Source organism: Pipra filicauda, unplaced genomic scaffold (genome assembly GCF_003945595.2).
Source record: "Pipra filicauda isolate LSUMZ 115617 unplaced genomic scaffold, ASM394559v2 scaffold416_size611912_pilon, whole genome shotgun sequence".
Lineage (NCBI taxonomy): Eukaryota > Metazoa > Chordata > Aves > Passeriformes > Pipridae > Pipra > Pipra filicauda.
In genome coordinates, this window is record NW_024104550.1 from 203399 (window position 1) to 220004 (window position 16606).

The window sequence follows — 16606 nt, forward strand, 5'->3', positions numbered from 1 at the left end:
GCCGGGGCGGAAACCGGCGGGGCCGGGGCGGAAACCGGCGGGGCGGCCCCTTCCGGCGGCGTCTCCCGGGGCGACGGGCGCGGCCATGGCGGGCTGGGCCCAGCGCCGGGCACGGCCCTCGGCCGAGGGGCAACAGAGCCCTGCTTTTCTTGGGGGGGGGGGGGGGGGGAAAACCCCAAACTCAAAATACACACCCACCCCCAAGATCGTGATTCAAAGAAATCCAACTCTCAACAGCGTGATACTGCTAAGACAGTGTCCGAGGTCACCCCCATCCTGGGTCCTCGGGTCCTTCTTTTTGTGGAAAATAAAAAAAAACAAACCCAAACCACAACAATTCACAGTCATTGAGGTTGGAAAAGACACTCCCCCCAAGATCATGATTCAAAGAAATCAAAACTCTCAACAGCATCATACTGTTAAGCCAGTGTCCAAGGTCCCCCCCCATCCTGGGTCCTGGGGTCCTTCTTTTTGGGAAAAAAAACCAAACAACAAACCAAACCTCAAAAAAATCAGCCATTGAGGTTGGAAAAGACACCCTGCTCACCCCCACTGGCCCTCCCCATTGCCAAGATCCTGATCCAAAGAAATCAAAACTCTCAATAGCATCATACTCTTAAGCCAGTGTCCGAGGTCCCTCCCTCCTGGGGTCCTTCTTTTTGGGGAAAAAAACCCACCCAAACCTCAAAAAATTCACGGTCACTGAGGACAGACCCCAGTCATTGGAAGAGACCTCCCAAGATCATGATTTAAAGAAATCCAACTCTCTACAGCATCATGCTGTTAAGACAAGTGTCTGAAGATCCTCCTTCCTGGGTCCTCGGGTCTGTCTTTTCGGGGAAAAAAATACCCCCCAAACCTCAAAAAAATCCCAGTCATTGAGGTTGGAATTTTCTTGGTTTAGGACTACATCATTGAGGTTCCTGAAAAATACAGCAGATTACAGCGAGATTTGCCAGAACTGGCGGATGAAGAAACAACTACAGCAGCATTTAACAAAGCAAAAAGGGTGTTGTTTATCTCTGCACCAGTTGCCAAGCCAAATCCTTAACCCCTGCATCCTGCCCAGGTCCTGGTCACAGATTAGAGAACAAAAGCCCAGAGGGAGAATCCTTACTTTTAGACGAGTTTTGGGGGGGGGTGGGTTTATTGACTATTTGCTCTTTAGGGGTGAATATCTCAAATACCCTTAAAAGATGCAAGTAGAAAAGGAAGGATGGAGGAATACTCGCACCACCAAACTTCAGAAAAAATAATTAAAGATTGTAAATAGTCAAGGAGTACTTGAATATTTACAGTTACAGTACTTGTGTATCTACAGTTGAAAGCTGTAGATGCTTTACTACATCACTCACGTTGCCTCAAGGAGCAGCAATAACAGTTGTGATGTGTGTTTTTTAAATAAATGGACTGGATTCACAAGGTTAGAGCAGCTCTCAGGAGTATTCAATGCTGGGACAACCCGCCCAGGTGTGACACACCCAGCCCTGCAGGTTGCCCAGGTGAGCACTGCAGAGAGGGAGGTTCCAGGTCACTGCTGCAGACAGCAAGAAAGCAGGAATTTTGGAACGTCGGGGAGGAAATCTGGGGTTAATAGGGTGAGTTTCACTGCCAGACTGAAAGGCTGCAGAGCAGTACAGTAAAGCCACACACGACTGAAGAGAAAAGCACTGGAACAGGGTTTAGTAGTTGTCAATTCCAAACATTTAATGGAACATGGGCTCACTAGAGCGAGTCTGGAATCAGGGTATTTTAGATCATTCAAATCCAAAACCTTAATGCACTTTTTTTTTTTTGCTTAAGCAAGGCATGAAAACCAGGTATCACAGCAACCAGACACTTAAGTAGTTCCCACAAAAATATTTAATTTCCATAGTATTTTCTTTCAATATCTTTAGTGAATTCTGTAGAACTTTACAGGAGACAGTACTTAATGCAATATACAGAATAACGGATCAGCTTGAACTCTTTCTGTTAAAACTCTTCCCCCCTACTTAATTCTCCTGGTCACTTTGTCATTACTGCACAGTTGTCCTTTTTACACGAACATTTCCATGTGGAAAGTGGAATTTAAGAATGTTCAGCACTGCACCCCTTGCAGGATGCAATCACTGGGGTAACCGGACATAAGTCCAACGAACTAGTGAAGCACCTTACATACAATATATACATGGAGAGCACATTCTGCAGCTTGCTGAGGCTGGCACAACATAGACAAGTCAGGGAAGGTCTCCAATTCCAGTGACTAAGTCAGAGCTTCCTATGTTAGAATGCCTGAAATAAAAAATTCCAAACATTCAAGTCCTCACATGATTTAATATCCACTGGTGGATTATCAGCATGTGTGATTTGTCTACATTGGCTCCCAACACACGGACTCTCCTGAACATTCTGCAAAACAGTTACTTCCATGGCATCAGGGTGTGGTGGTAACTTAGCAGGAGGAACAGCAACTGCAGAGCTTTCAGACAGAAAGCACATGTGAGTGAAAGTCCAGGAGCAGACAGCACGGCCCCTGCGGGACCCGAGAGCTGTGACCCCACAGCCAGCGCTGCTCCTTCACCTTAAAGTGCTCAAAAGGGATCACGTAGCTGAGAGGATCCAGACCAGAGCCAAATTCCAAGAAAGATTTGGAACGCTGGCACTTGGCCTTTGAGAAACTAACCCCAGGCACTTCAGTCCCTCAGTGCATTTGCCATCTCCCCCACCCCAGGGATGGGATAGTATGGGAATTCACCTTCTGCTGACTTGTTTCAGTGACCAATCTCATCTGCACTCCTGTGAAGAGATGACTGTAATTCATACTTCTGAGAACATGACTTTGTTGGTTTGCACCCCTTTTTTTGAGGAGCAGCTGGCAGTGGGCATTCTGCCAGGGTCAGCTTTAAATCTGGGATGCTTAACTCTGTTTTTGGAAGAGTTTGCAAGTTAACTAACTGTATAAAAATACAGTGTAGCTGTAATATTGCTCCGAAAAGCACTTTTGCAAACTTTTTTTCTGTACAGACTGGTAATAACATTACCAGATAATATAATACATATTTTAAATTAAAAAAGGAACTCTCTTAAAGTCGGAACACTACAGTCTAAATAGCTTGTTTAAAACACAACAGTGTGACCCAGGAAAATTCTGCTTGCTTGGGTAAATTATAGCAGCATGGTTACTGGCTTCTCAAGGAAACCCTTGAACTCTGCAAGCCACTGTGCTCCCACTGCTCCATCCACAACACGATGGTCACAGCTCAGGGTAACAGACATCACGCTGGCCACGTCAAAGCTGGAAGGGAAAAACAATAAGAGAAGAAACAGAGAAGGTTAACACGCTCCCTGCAAGTCAGTGCCACTCACAGAGCAGGAAAGCTTTTCTTGGAGGGCCAGGAATAGAAGGTGGTGCTTGGTGACAGATGTTTCTCCCTGTGGACTCCTGGAGAGCAGATCATGTTCGTTCTTTTAAGGAAAACTAAGGAACTGACTTAACTGAGACACTGGGATCCCCCTTTGTGTGTTCCCCTTAGGACAGGCAGCTCATCTTTCTCTGCATCACAGGAACAGCCCCACACAGTCAAAGAGACACTTTACCCAGTGTCCTCATGGTCAGGGAGAGACACCCAGGACTGTTAAAATTTTCAATAAACCTAAGCATTCTCCTGGGTCTGTGCTAGTGCAAGTTCCAAGCAAGGGGATATTATATACAGGTCACTTGGATTATAACCCATCCCTTAGGTTTTCCTAAATGCAAATTTAAGCAGGTTGTTGAAGTGGAACAGGTGCCTGAACTGTTGTGGACCCCAGACATTTCCTCAGCTTAATCCTGCCCCACAAAGAAAGAAACAGGCTTTCCTCAACTTGCAAAGAGGTTTCAAGAATAAATGTGTGCCAAATCCCTCCTCAGTCACTGCAACTCTCTTTGACACCTGTGTGACCCTTTCATACAAGATCTCACTGTACCTCAGAAGGTACTGAAAGCACCGTGTCAACAATAAATTTTAGTTTTTTTTAAATGATTATCTAATGGGAATGTTAGAAAACCAGCCATTATGTCAGTCTGGATTCAGACTGAGATGAGAACTTACCCTTTCTCATTATCAGCTGGCACCAGCCTTTGCTCTGAGGAGCCCACTGCGAGGATGCAGGCTTGAGGTGGATTGATTATGGCAGAGAAGTTCTTAATCCCATACATTCCTAAATTGGAAATTGTGAAAGTACCACCCTACAAGAAAAAAAACCACATCCATGGTCAAACTACAAATGCTGTTTTCATGGAAACATGAGACTGAGGGGAGACCAGAGGGTGGTTGGGCACTGAACAGGCTCCCAGGGCAGTGGTCACGGCCCTGAGGCTGCCAGAGCTCAAGGAGTGTTTGGACAATGCTCTCAGGGACAGGGTGGGATTGCTGGGATGTCTGTGCAGGGCCAGGGGTTGCACTGATGATCCCTGTGGGTCCCTTCCAGCTCAGGATATTCTGTGACTCTCTGACAGCCTTTGCTCATTTCCAACAACTCAAGGGCCGCCGTGTTTGACACCGACCTCGGTTTCTCACCTGGAATTCGTGAGGCTGAAGTTTCCCTTCCCTGGCTTTGGCTGCCAAGGAAGCCACGTCCTTGCTGATGGCAGCCAGGCCCTTGATGTGGGCGTTGAACACGATGGGGGTGATGAGCCCTGCGGGGGTGCTGACGGCCACGCTCACGTCCACCACGTGGTTCCTGCAGCACACACACATGGGCCAACTCATTCCAGCAAGAAAAACTCAGCACTGTTCAGACAGCCCTAAACTAATATGAATTTGGCCACAACTATTTCACCTGGCACACCATCCTTAAGGTTCTTAGCACTTTAATGAAAGCCCCTCGACCTTTGCATTATTTTTGCTCTCCCTCAAATCCCAGCAGTTCTGTTTTGCCACGAACTCCCCACTGAACAGAGAAAGTTTCTGGCTTTGACAGCACCATAAACTTACTGCCTAATAACTGTGTCCATCCATGAAGAATTTGCCTCAGGCACCTTCAAGCATGCCAAAGCAGAAGCTTTAATTAGGAAATCATTGACAGAAAGCTTAACGTTTTCCTCCTGCAAATAAAGAGATTCCAGGTGTCAGTTTGTCTCCTACACATCACCCCCAACCAATGTGGGCAGTCACAGCTGTGCACCCTTGTTCAGAGAAAATGTTAGAAAACAATCACACTACTTGCAAACATTAATATTCAAAGATAATTTAGGAGGTGAATGCATCTCCTTCATAATTTAAGAAGGTACAGTAGTTTTTAATGTCTCTCTCTCCCCAAACTTAGTGTAGAATTATTATTTTGCTTAAATTTTCTACTCTTTTTACAGTTAAAAACCTTTTCTGCCCTGCTTTCCATGTGGAATAATGGATCCCCACCAAGCAGAGCACAGAGCAGCTCTCTTAGGGCAGTCAGAAATCAGCAGGATAGTACCTGGGTGAAAGGTCTCAGCCCAGAACTGATCCACAACTGAGCCACCAAACCCAGGGTGGGCAAATCCTTTACCTGATTGAGTTCTTTCCTTAGCACCAGGACTTTTCCCATGTTGACATCGATGGAAAGGTAGTAATGAGGTATTGTTTGTTTGGATTGCATCAGCCTCTGAGCAATGACCTGAGGGAGAAACATCAACCAGGCTGGAAAACTCACCACTGCAAAAAAATAACGGTCTGGGAGAGGAACAACATGTCCTTACCCTCCGAATGTTGCTGATGGGGATGTCTGTGAAGGTCCCCTCGGGTGCTGCTGCCACTGCAGCAGCTGCAGGAACTGCCCCTGGCGCTGGAGCCTGCAGAGAACAGCAGCATCACCCTCAGAACCACCCAAATATCAACTGGAACAGTGTGGGGGACAAGTGTTGGGGCTCAGCTGCCTCTTGTTAAGAGCAGCAGCTCTTTCTACTCAGCCTCACCTCTCCAGTACCCACAGGGTTCCTTCCAAGCCCTATAGTTGATTATTAAATGTATTATTTCATTTTCACTGCCCTGCCAGCAGCACACACAGCAACACCTCCACCAGCTCACAGAAAAGACAAGCCATGGCATCAGGAGGCATTTGGGCCAACAACAGCAGCAGGCTGGTGGTTCCTAAGTCTGGCTTTCCTTCTGATCCCCTCTTTCCAGCACTGTTGGGTCAGCTGGGACTGAGCTGACCTCAATCCATAACCATTTAGCACCCAAGTGAAGGGGTGGGAGCACACTAATTTTGTCTCAGTGGAATATCAAAGGGACAAATAAAGGAACAAAACTTCATCTATGTATCTGGCAGGTGAAGCTTTGCAACCTTTCAGCCCACACAACCCAGCAGTGCCAGTCCCATGCAGGAACTGCCCCTCTGCAGAGCACTTCCATTCCTCTAACAGCCAGCCCTACACATTGCCAGCTCACTCACTGGAGCAGCCTTTGTTGGCACAAATGACTCCACATCTTTCTTGGTGATTCTGCCATCTGGTCCAGTACCTGGGAGAGTCAAAAGAAAATGCAAGAGGATTTCAATTATTTGCAACCTTCTAAAGGTACCACTTTTAATTCAACAGAGAGAAATCATTTAACACAACTCCTGGAACAGGGAAATCACAGATCTACAGGGACAGACACTTGACAGTGAGGGCAAGGAAGTGGAAAGGAAACCTACCTTTCACTTGGGCAAGGTCAATCCCTTTTTCTGCTGCCAGTTTCTTGGCCAGAGGACTAACCAGGATCCTTCCTGTCCGGGGAGGTGTGGGAGCTGCAGGAGTGGGAGCAGCAGCAGGCTGGGGAGGAGGAGGAGCAGCAGCAGGAGTTGGCATCACCTTAAACAGAAGGATCAAAGCCATCAGTGGAAGGTACAGTATGAGAACTGGCCCAGCTAATGACCAGTCAGGAGAACAGCAAAGATAGTCACTAATCTGAAGGAATTTTCAGATTCAGAGAAGTTTCCCAGTGGCAGAAATTAAATCAGAAGTTCCCTGGGAAGGAGGCCAACTGAGCTGCTGGACTACACACCAAAAAAAACAGGTGAAGTAAAGAACTTATGCTCCCCATTCTCAAGGATTAGAAGCATTAAGACTGGGACGAGCGACAGGCTGGAGAAGAGATCACAATGAATCTGCTCTAGTTTTTGGAAAGCAAACTAGTGATCACTTCTCCCCAACACATGGACCAGCCTTGCATTCACAGATCAGAAGCATTTCTGTTGAAGCCAGGGCTTCACCCTGTCAAACCAGCACAACAGTTCAGATCAGGCTTCTCAGTGGTCCCCATGACTTCTCTCACGTGCCCAGAATGGTCCTTACTGGTGGAGGAGGAGGAGAAGGAGGAGCTGCTGCCTTCATATCAGTCACTGCAGCAGCCTTGTAGTCAGCAAAGGCTGGAATATCAGCCTCTTTCTCCACAATGATGCAGAGAGCAGTTCCCAGTGGCACGTCTCTTGTTCCTTCAGGCACCAGGATCTTTGCCAAGTAGCCTTCCTCCTGCACTTCAAAGCCTGTGAGGGACAGAAACAACCCTGCTTTGGTGTCTGATGCAGCTGAGGAGTTCCTCCAAATGCTGTTCCTGGAGGCTCTGGTAGCTAAAGCCCTGTCCTGCATTTAGTGGCAGGAAAATCCTTTGCAGTGCAACTAGTAGGGAAACCTCTCCACGTTGCCAAGAAGGATTGATGAGGAAATACAAATGTTTTTAGGGGCTCCAATGTTTGGCTCTCCAATGCAATGAGAAGTTAACAAGACCTGTTTTAGCTGTCCCACAGCATCACACCCTGAGCAGCCAGAGAACAGCTGGCAGGGGTTGCTGTGGATTCTTTTAAGGGATCCCTTCTTGGCTTTGGACTCACCTATTGTGGCTTTATCTGTCTCAATTTCGGCCAGTAAGTCGCCCTCATTCAGCTTCTCCCCAACCTTCTTCTCCCACCTCTGCACTGTGCCCATTGTCATGGTGGGTGACAGAGCAGGGAGGGTGATCTGGGAAGCCAGAGAACACAAGAGAATCAGGTCCTGCTACTCCAAAAGGATCAGGAACACAGTTGTAACCCCTGATAAACGATGCCAACCTAAAGAAGCAGCCAGTCTTTAATGCACTCCTAGACCTGGCTCCATGACAGCAAAGCACAGTGCTGTCCCACAGTGCTGCTTTGGCTTCTCTTAGCAAGGCCTGAGCAAGAAAGCAAGAGACCTCCACATCAAAATAATCATTACCACCAGCCCACCGGGAGAATCTGGCAGCTGCTCCCTGCAGGGCTAAAAGGAAGGCTGAAGCAAGTCACTTGGGCTGTGACAAACACATGGGGAGCAAAACTGATGAGCAAAAACAGATGAGGCAAGTAGAGGGAAGTTTAGTAGCCAAAACACAGATTAAGAAGCCATTCCTTAATTCTTTAGTTACTGGCTTGGAGTGATATCTCAGACAAATCAGTTCCCACATGTTTTATCTGTGGGATGAGGTTTGGTATTTCAAATTTTCTTTTTCAAAAGAATGTCACAGAACGCTCTGCCACAAAGTGCTCAAAGGCAACAGTGGATGTACAGTTCAATATCTAAGCAAGGTAAAAGGATTATCCACAAACATAACTCATTATTAGTCACCCACAAACCCAGCTGGTGTGTTCATCAGAGTGTCACAGACTTGAGTTCTGCTCTGAGATGTGAGCAGGGCCTGCACAGCTTATTCACACTAAACATAAGGGCTTTTTATAGCAGAACTGCCCAAATAATGCAAACATAGCAAGTTTTTCAAGACAACAACCCTGGAGAGACAAGCCTTTCCTCCACTAGCAGCTGGGATGCTAAAATAAATCCCTGAAAAAAGCTTCTTGGGGTCTCCCACAACATCTGCTTTAAGCACATAACAATTGAAGTGACACGTGCTCCTGCAATCACAGTTAATAAATTCCCACTCCAGGTAGTTTGTATGACAAAATACCCCACAGGCAGCAATGCTAGTTGTAGAAAAAGAGTGCAACAAGCCTTAAACCAGGAGCAATGCTCTCTTACCTGCATGTGAGGAGGGTAAGAGCTGCCAGGAGCCTGAGGAGAAGGCTGAGATGGTGGGGGGGGAGCTGCAGCTGGAGGGGGAGGCACTGAGGCTGCAGGGGGAGCAGCTGCTGCAGCATCCAGGGTGTAATTTTTAAAGGCATCAACATATTCAGGCCTAGAAGAAAACACAAAGCCCCAGACCCAGTCAGATGTGTGAAAGGCTTAGGGACCATCAAGGCACCCCAGAAGTCCCAAGAGAGAGAATTAAACTCAAGAGTTCCCAAAATACATACTTTTCTACTGTGATACATATTATGGCCCCAATAGGCACATCCCTTGTCCCTTCTGGCACCAGGATCTTGGCCAGGTAGCATTCCTCCAGGCTCTCAAAGCCAACTGTTGCTTTGTCTGTCTCCACCTTCGAGAGAGAACAGGAACGTGGTGATGGCAACGGAACTGGTGGGCTCGGAGCCTCCCAGTCTGTGCCAGGGTCACCCAGGACACACAGTTCTGGGACAGCACCCAGGACACACGTGCAGCTCAGGAGGAAGCAGCCCAGGATACCTCTGCTATGAGATCCCCCTCGTTGATCTTGTCGCCCTCCTTCTTCTCCCAGCGCGCGATGGTGCCCATCTGCATGGTGGGGGACAGCGCTGGCAAGGCCACCTGTGGGGGACAGGGCAGTGTCACCAGGGCAGGGACCACACACGGGCCAGGGAGGGATCCTCAGCACAGCCTGGCACAGGGGGCACAAACCTGCCGCAAATCCCCAGTGGGTAAAGACCTCAGGGCAAACCCATCTGGGTGCTGAGGTGAGACACTGCAACAGGCTGTGGCTGCCCCATCCCTGGAAGTGTCCAAGGGCAGGCTGGAGCAACCTGGGCTAGTGGAAGGTGTCCCTGCCCAGGGCAGGGGAGGTGCAATGACACGATCTTTAAAATCCCTTCCAACCCCTTAAGCTTCTATGATCCTACCCAGGGTTATAAGGGGCCAGGTCTTGGTCAGGGTCTGCCAGGACTCTCCTGGCAGGGAGAAAGGACAGAGATGATGGAGCTGATGGTGGCACAGGGACTGGAGGCAGGGTGGTGAGACCCACGGCAGTGGGGACAGAACCGCAGAGTCTTCACTCTTGGGAGTGGTCGGGCACTGGAACAAGGCTGCCCAGGGAGGTGGTGGAGGAGTCACCACCCCTGGGGGTGTTCAAGGGACGAGTGGATCTGCCGCTGGGCGATGTGGCTTAGGGGTTACAGAGTGCTGGGCTGATGGCTGGACTCGACGATCCTAAAGCTCTCTTCCAGCCTTGATGATCCCATGACTCCATCCCCGGGGGGGCTGCGCAGGGAGGGGATGGAAAACCCGACGGGAGAAGGCGAAGGAGCAGCGGCGAGGGGACACGACCCCGTCCTTCGGGGACCGCGGGGGGACGAGGGGACCGCCGGGGCAGGGGCCGGGGGCTGCGTCTCACCTTCTGGTGCGCCGGGAGGCTGCAGCGGCGGGCCGGGACGAGCCGGGTGCCCGCGGGCGGCAGGAGCGGGCGGAGCGCGGGGCCGCCCCAGGCCGGGCCGCGCCGGGCCGGGACAGCGCCGGCCCCGCCACCGCCACCGAGAGCCCGGCGGGGCCGCGCCAGCGCTCCGGCCGCGCCCCGGCACACGCGTCGCGCCAACACCCGCCACATGCTGCGGCTGGGCCCGGGGCTGAGCCGGGCTGGGCTGCGCTGGGCTGAGCCGGGCCGGGCTGAGTCGGGCCGGAGCCGCTCGGTGACCTCCGTGCGGGCGGCAACGCGCGACACTGCACGGCCGTAAAGCGGCGGCGGGGCGGGAACGGGACCGCCCCGGGAGGGGATGGGATCGGGATGGGACCGCCCCGGGAGGGGATGGGATCGGGAGGGGACCGCCCCGGGAGGGGATGGATCCCGCCCCGACAGGGGATGGGATCGGGAGGGGACCGCCCCGACAGGGGATGGGATGGGGAGGGGACCGCCCCGGGAGGGGATGGGATCGGGACTGAGACCGCCCTGGCAGGGGATGGATCAGGACTGAGACCGCCCTGGCAGGGGATGGGATAAGGATGGGACCAGGATGGAACCACCTCGAGAGGGGATGGGATCGGGATCGGGACCGCCCTGAGAGGGGATGGACAGAATGGAATGGGAAAGGACAGAATGGAATGGGAAAGGACAGAATGGAATGGGAAAGGACAGAATGGAATGGGAAAGGACAGAATGGAATGGGAAAGGACAGAATGGAATGGGAAAGGACAGAAGGGGATGGGAAAGGACAGAAGGGGATGGGAAAGGACAGAAGGGGATGGGAAAGGACAGAAGGGGATGAAGGGGAGTGGGTTACGTCGATTCCGCCCCCACTGCGGGAACAGGCGGGATGGAACGGGATAGAATGGAATAGTAGAGGATGGGATGGAAAGGGGCAGAATGGGATGGGATAAGACAGGATAGAACGGGAGTGCAGTACCCGTTTCAGTGGTGCCAGTGAGAGGAGGAGCAGCAATTGCCATAAACACAAGTTCCACCTCAACACGAGGAAGAACTTCCCCTGGAGGGGGGCAGAGCCTGGAAGAGCTGCCCAGGGAGGGCGTGGAGTCTCCCTCTTTGGAGACATTCCAAACCCACCTGGATGTGTTCCTGTGCCACCTGCTCCAGGTGACCCTGCCTTGGACCGGATGAACTCCAGAGGTCCCTTCCAGCCCCAAGTACTCGGTGATCCTGTAATTTCTCTACCACTGACTCCAGGGGGCTTTGTTACAAGAGCAAGTTACAAGTACAAGAACAGGAAAGTAACTCTGACAAAAGTTTGACAGAAATAAACAAACTGTAAACAGCGACAAAGACAAGCCCTGGATATGATCCAAGAATAAACCCACTGGAGTCAGTGTTAGAGCAGTGCCAAACATAAGATCCTTAAGCTACCTCCTGAACAGTGAAGCAGTGAGAAAATAAATAGTACTGTTGCTGCTTATTAAAGCTGGCAAAAATATAAACCCCGGTAGTAACTAGCTGGATTTCCATAGTAAAAAAAATTAAATATATAAGATTTACAAGCCCAGTGTTGTGGTAACAGAAGACAATACAAAACATTTCAGCATCCACTAGGAAATGAGTAAAACACAGTATAATGCGTGCAGAAATGTACAGAGAGCACTTGCACTAGTATAAAAATATCCACAGTCCTCAGACAAATGTAAATCAGTACAAAATAATTCCAAGAACATGTTTACAAAAGGACATGTTAATATAAAACAGTAAAACCAGGTTCCCCTTGTCCCAGCCTCATGCACAGCACACACAGATCACCCACGGAAGGGCCACAGGTACCAGGAACGCTCATTCCCATTCCCTGACTTGCCATTTGACCTCCCAAGCCCACAGTGGCTGCAGAGACAGGCAACACAGAGAAATAAAACCACAAAAACCAAAGAGGAAAAAACCCACCCTCAGGGATTTTAGGGCTTGTTCTTTCCCAAGCTTCCTGATCCTTTAGGATTCAGCATCCCAGGGAAGCAGTGTGGGTAAGTGCAGGGTGGCCCTGGCAGCGAGTGCACAGCAGCACAGTGATGCCTGTGCACAGGGGGTGACAGAGGAGAGGGCAGGAGTGCAGGGAGAGCTCAGTTCCACACGTGAAATCCTTCAGCAAATCACCAAGCACTGAGATCCCACAGTCCCCACGGACACAGAGCAAAGCCCGAGGGCCTCGGGAGCGAGGACAGCTTTGGAGAGCGAGGGGGGAAAGCAGGGCTGGGAAAGGGAAGCCTGAGTTTGGGAGAAAGGGAGCTTTGCCAAGGTGATCTTTGCTTCAGGCCATGCATAAAACCTCCAGAAGACTGTTCCCTCCCCGGGACAGGTACTGTCAGTCTGGAATGTCCACAAAGTCCACTCTGCTCCTGCAGCACGTGCAAGTCCAGGACAAAAGCTGGTCCAGCCTTCAGCTCCCGTAATCCAGTGGCTTGTTCTGACTCACGAAGGCAAAGCTTCACATTTTTTGCTGTCAGTGCATGTTTGTGTAACACCAGCACAAGAAACCAGACTTGAACCGTCCAGGTGAGCCTGCAGCACATGTTGCAGGAGTCAGGGAGCAGGAGAAGGGAGCAGAGCATCATTAAGGCCTCCAGGGTTTAGCTGACAGGACAAAGGCCAGGTGTTTCATCCCCACAGACCCGTCATTTCAGTCCCAGAACACCACCTTCAGCTGGGCATGGGAGGTCAGGGGCCAGGTGTCCACGCACACAACATGCAGTACCCGTTGTTTGCAGAGAGGCTGTTTTTTTTGGCAGCTCGAGTTGGCCTCCTCCCAGCTCTCACCGCCTTGCTGGTCACCCTTGGAGCTCGGCAGCCAGTCGCAGGTTTCCATAGAAACAAGACTTGGAAGCTCCATTAGTTCTCCCCGTGGTCTTCTTCCACCCAGGCCACAATTTTCCCCTCCCAGCCAGGAATGATGTCATCATCATGGAATACCTACCAAAAAAAACCAATAACGAAACAAACAAACAAAAAAAAAACAGGAGTCAGATCCCAGCTCAGATTTCCCCTTCACAACCCAGAGGTCACAGACACAGCTGAGCTATAAGTCATCTTTCCAGATTTTAGGTAAAAAAACCCTAAACAAACAAAAAAACAGACTAGGCCTCTTTAATCAGTAACTGTCAGATTATTATTAGCCTTTTTTTTTTTTTTTTTAGAAAAGGTAAACTAAAGATAGAAAATATGCCTTTTCTGATCCAGACTACAGTCTCCAGCTGCTGCTGCTGACTGTCCCCAGGAAGGGTGACCCTTTGCACTTGTCTTAATCAATTTGTGAAGCAGGAACTACCCCAACAACCTTTAATGAATCCAATCCACACTAACACCAGCCTGAGCATGAACGGGGCTGTAATGCAGCACACAAAGGAAGAGGTGCCACAAACCCAATTCTCTCTGAAAAACCTTTAAAAGACAGTAGGAGAATGCACTTTTAATACAGGGTCTTCCATTGCAACAGGTTTTATAGAGCCCCTGGAAGGGCCAGAAGTGTAGTCTGGGTTTTTGCCTCCTGTCCCCTGGGCAGTGCTGTGTCACAGACTGGCTGTGCCAGGAGCCACCTCTTTGCCCAAGGGGCTCTGCAACCCCCTGGCAGTTGCAATCACATTCATTGAATGGCTCTGGCTGGGGATGGAAACGTGTTTTAGCACAAGAGGAGGTAAATCTACAGCTTCTTTGGGGGAAACTTCTGATATTCCATTAGTTTAAAAGCGAGGTGACCACAGTCCCCAGGGTCGTGTGGTGGCACCGAGCCCAAGGCAGTGATAGCTCAGTTCCACATTTACCTCCTCCTTGACTGTGCCAAACTCTGGATCCAGGGCTTTGAAGTGGTACCTGTGGGTTCCCTCACGATCAATAGCTGCCTTGAAATCCTTCAGGGTCACTTCCCCTAACCTGCAAGGGAAACCAAACCCATCAGCTCTGGGAGCGTGGCAGGGAATTCCCCCAGCCAGTGGCATGAAACCCAGAGGCCAAGGGAATGCACAGCAAACCTGTGCTGGCTGGGACGACTCCCAGGAAATCAAGAGGGGTGTTTTGAGGGGCACAGCAGTGCCAGCAGGGCCCACCTCACCTCTTTGGTATGCTGACCATGAAGGGGGTGAGGGAGCGGTCGGTGAAGTACAACACTTTGGTGCAGGCACTGGTGCTCATCACTGGGGTGCTGTGGGAGTGAGGCAGCTCTGCAAGGCATCAAGGGACTCGTTGCCACCCAGGAAGAACATTCCCTGTCCCCTTCCCTTCCCGTTCTGGCCAGAATCTTTGCTCATTTGTGTTTCTCTCTCTGCCTTGTGTCCTGCTCCCTGCAAGGTGTGGTGTCTGTGATGCCTCTTTCAGCAACATTATATCACTACCAAACACCAGATGTCACTTCAGTGCTGAAACATGTTGTATTCAGCACTTCTAATTATTTTCCTAACGATTTCTGTTCAGCAAAATGACAAGGAATAAGGAGAAACAGCACAGTGAGACTGAAAAGCACATAAAACCAGAAGAAAACAGAGCTGCTGTAGGAACAGAAACAACAGGTGTATAGGTCAGGGTATAGAACACACTGACATAACATGAAAAACCAGGAATAAAAGTATAACTAAAATAGCTTGGAAGGCATACCCTTACAGACTCAAATGTTTGAGAAACTACTGAAGGAAAAAAAAAAGATAACAGGAAAAAACTCTGGGAGATACAAAATCAGCTTGAGGTGTGCAAATGAAGTCAAGCAGCTCAAGTACTCAACCCAACTCCATTGTCCTTAAAGTGATTTAGACCAAAAATTGGGAATCCCAAAAATAAACCAAGGGAACTGTGGAAAGAACACAGATGGCAATGGTCTGGGCATTGTTTTACTGAAATGAATCTGAGGAAGGAAAAACACTTGATCCAACAACTTCCACGAGACAGAGCAGAATCCCCTGGGCTTGTCTGAATATCCTAATGAGTGTGACATACAGCAAATTCAGAAGTTGTTTCTTAATTGCCCGAGAGCTGAAGCAGTGGAAGGGTCACACTTAGGGACGACAGTTTTAAGGCTCCCTGAATGCAGAACACACCGTGGACACCTGTGCTGTCAGAGAGGACTGTGCTGTCAGGCACACATGTAAACACTGGGGGGGACAGGGAAAGAGGGAACTGTACAGTTCTCTGTGCCCACCAGGTGGTGCAAAGCAGCAGGAAAGCTGGAATAACATCCCTGTTCCCACCCATCCCAGCGATTGCCATGGTTATTTGTGCTGCAGTGCTGCTGGAGTGGCCCAGACTCCCACTGTGATGGAGCTCTGTGAGCAAGGAGCTGTACCTGTGTGCCCGTCCCTCTGCAGGGCAGCCGGGGCTGTGCAGCTACAGCTGGAGGGGGCACATTCCCACGGGGATGCCATGCCCTGGGCTCTGGCCAGGAAACAAGGAATCAGGCAGTGGAAGGGGCAGGAGCTGCGAGGCACTTACTGGATTTGGGAGGCCAGGAGTCTCTGCACTCGTTGGTTGCTCTGCTGGCTGGTGATTTCCCCCGCACCTACAGGGTGAGAACCAGGACAAAGTGGCACCTCCGGCTGGAGCCCTCAGTGCTGCATGTGAGGGGCACAGGCTGGGTGCCCTGGGGAGCCTTTACCCTTCTCTCTTGCCTCTTCTGGGTCTCCATGCGGTGCAGGCGCTCCATGAGGCTGGAGATTCCCTGCTCCAGGCTGTCGATGGTGTGGTGCTGGGGGTCGTGGCCACTGAAGCTGTTCCTGAGGCTGCGAAGGGCATCCCGGACCAGCTGCAGGTCGTTGGTCTGCCCAAGAGACCAGAGGTCAGGCTGGCTCTGGGCTGCCTCCTTCCCCTCTAAAACCACGGGGCTTAGCCAGGGGAAATCTCCCTTAATAAGATAGAGGCTTCCAGGATATCAGGAATGTATCCCTGAGGTGCACTCACCCCCCGGTGGGCCGTGGGAGCGGCTCCTTTTCCTGCTGTCTGGAGAAAGCCATTGCTCTGAGCACTGTGACTGCTGTAAGCCATCACCTGGGTCAGGGGGAAAAGCAGGTGCCACAAGGAATGTGAGTGTCAGGACCCCCCAAAAAAAAATCCCAAAAATGAGAGGGCATGAGAGCTTTCCACATCAGTGACAAAACTCCCACCTTCCCCCAGGTAAACCCACT

The 16606-nt window shown here is 50.4% G+C and overlaps 2 protein-coding genes across 5 annotated transcripts in view; both read right to left on the bottom strand.

The window, feature by feature from the left end:
- Positions 1–1681: 1681 nt before the first annotated feature.
- DLAT (dihydrolipoamide S-acetyltransferase) lies at positions 1682–10666 on the bottom strand. Its single transcript, XM_027734510.2, has 14 exons — positions 10416–10666; positions 9515–9616; positions 9244–9368; positions 8969–9125; positions 7813–7939; positions 7277–7467; positions 6637–6793; positions 6394–6461; positions 5699–5791; positions 5509–5616; positions 4959–5068; positions 4542–4704; positions 4074–4210; positions 1682–3277 (listed from the first exon to the last, which is right to left on the bottom strand). Exons 1-14 carry the CDS (start codon positions 10623–10625, stop codon positions 3148–3150), a joined length of 1878 nt encoding a protein of 625 aa, XP_027590311.1. The 5' UTR covers positions 10626–10666; the 3' UTR covers positions 1682–3147.
- Positions 10667–11983: 1317 nt separating this feature from the next.
- The window catches only part of DIXDC1 (DIX domain containing 1), a 29722-nt gene continuing 25099 nt past the window's right edge, over positions 11984–16606 (bottom strand). For 3 of the 4 annotated variants that reach the window (XM_027734512.2, XM_027734511.2, XM_027734513.2), the window contains 6 exons: positions 16383–16469; positions 16081–16242; positions 15918–15984; positions 14551–14659; positions 14264–14372; positions 11984–13415 (listed from right to left, as the gene is read on the bottom strand). In XM_027734512.2, coding sequence (XP_027590313.1) covers positions 13335–13415; positions 14264–14372; positions 14551–14659; positions 15918–15984; positions 16081–16242; positions 16383–16469 — 615 coding nt within the window. In that variant the 3' untranslated portion in view covers positions 11984–13334. Of the gene's footprint in view, positions 13416–14263; positions 14373–14550; positions 14660–15917; positions 15985–16080; positions 16243–16382; positions 16470–16606 lie in introns of those variants that run through there. The other variant, XM_039385504.1, reaches the window with a different exon arrangement.

Bases quoted from the DNA above. Each gene is read 5' to 3' on its own strand.
- DLAT (XM_027734510.2), bottom strand. From the start codon at position 10,625: ATGTGGCGGGTGTTGGCGCGACGCGTGTGCCGGGGCGCGGCCGGAGCG. The intron at 5,617-5,698 runs GTAAGGACATGT...TTTCTCCCTCAG, and splicing joins CCATCAGCAACATTCGGAGG to GTCATTGCTCAGAGGCTGAT. The intron at 3,278-4,073 runs GTAAGTTCTCAT...TTTCCCTTCCAG, and splicing joins CCAGCTGATAATGAGAAAGG to CTTTGACGTGGCCAGCGTGA.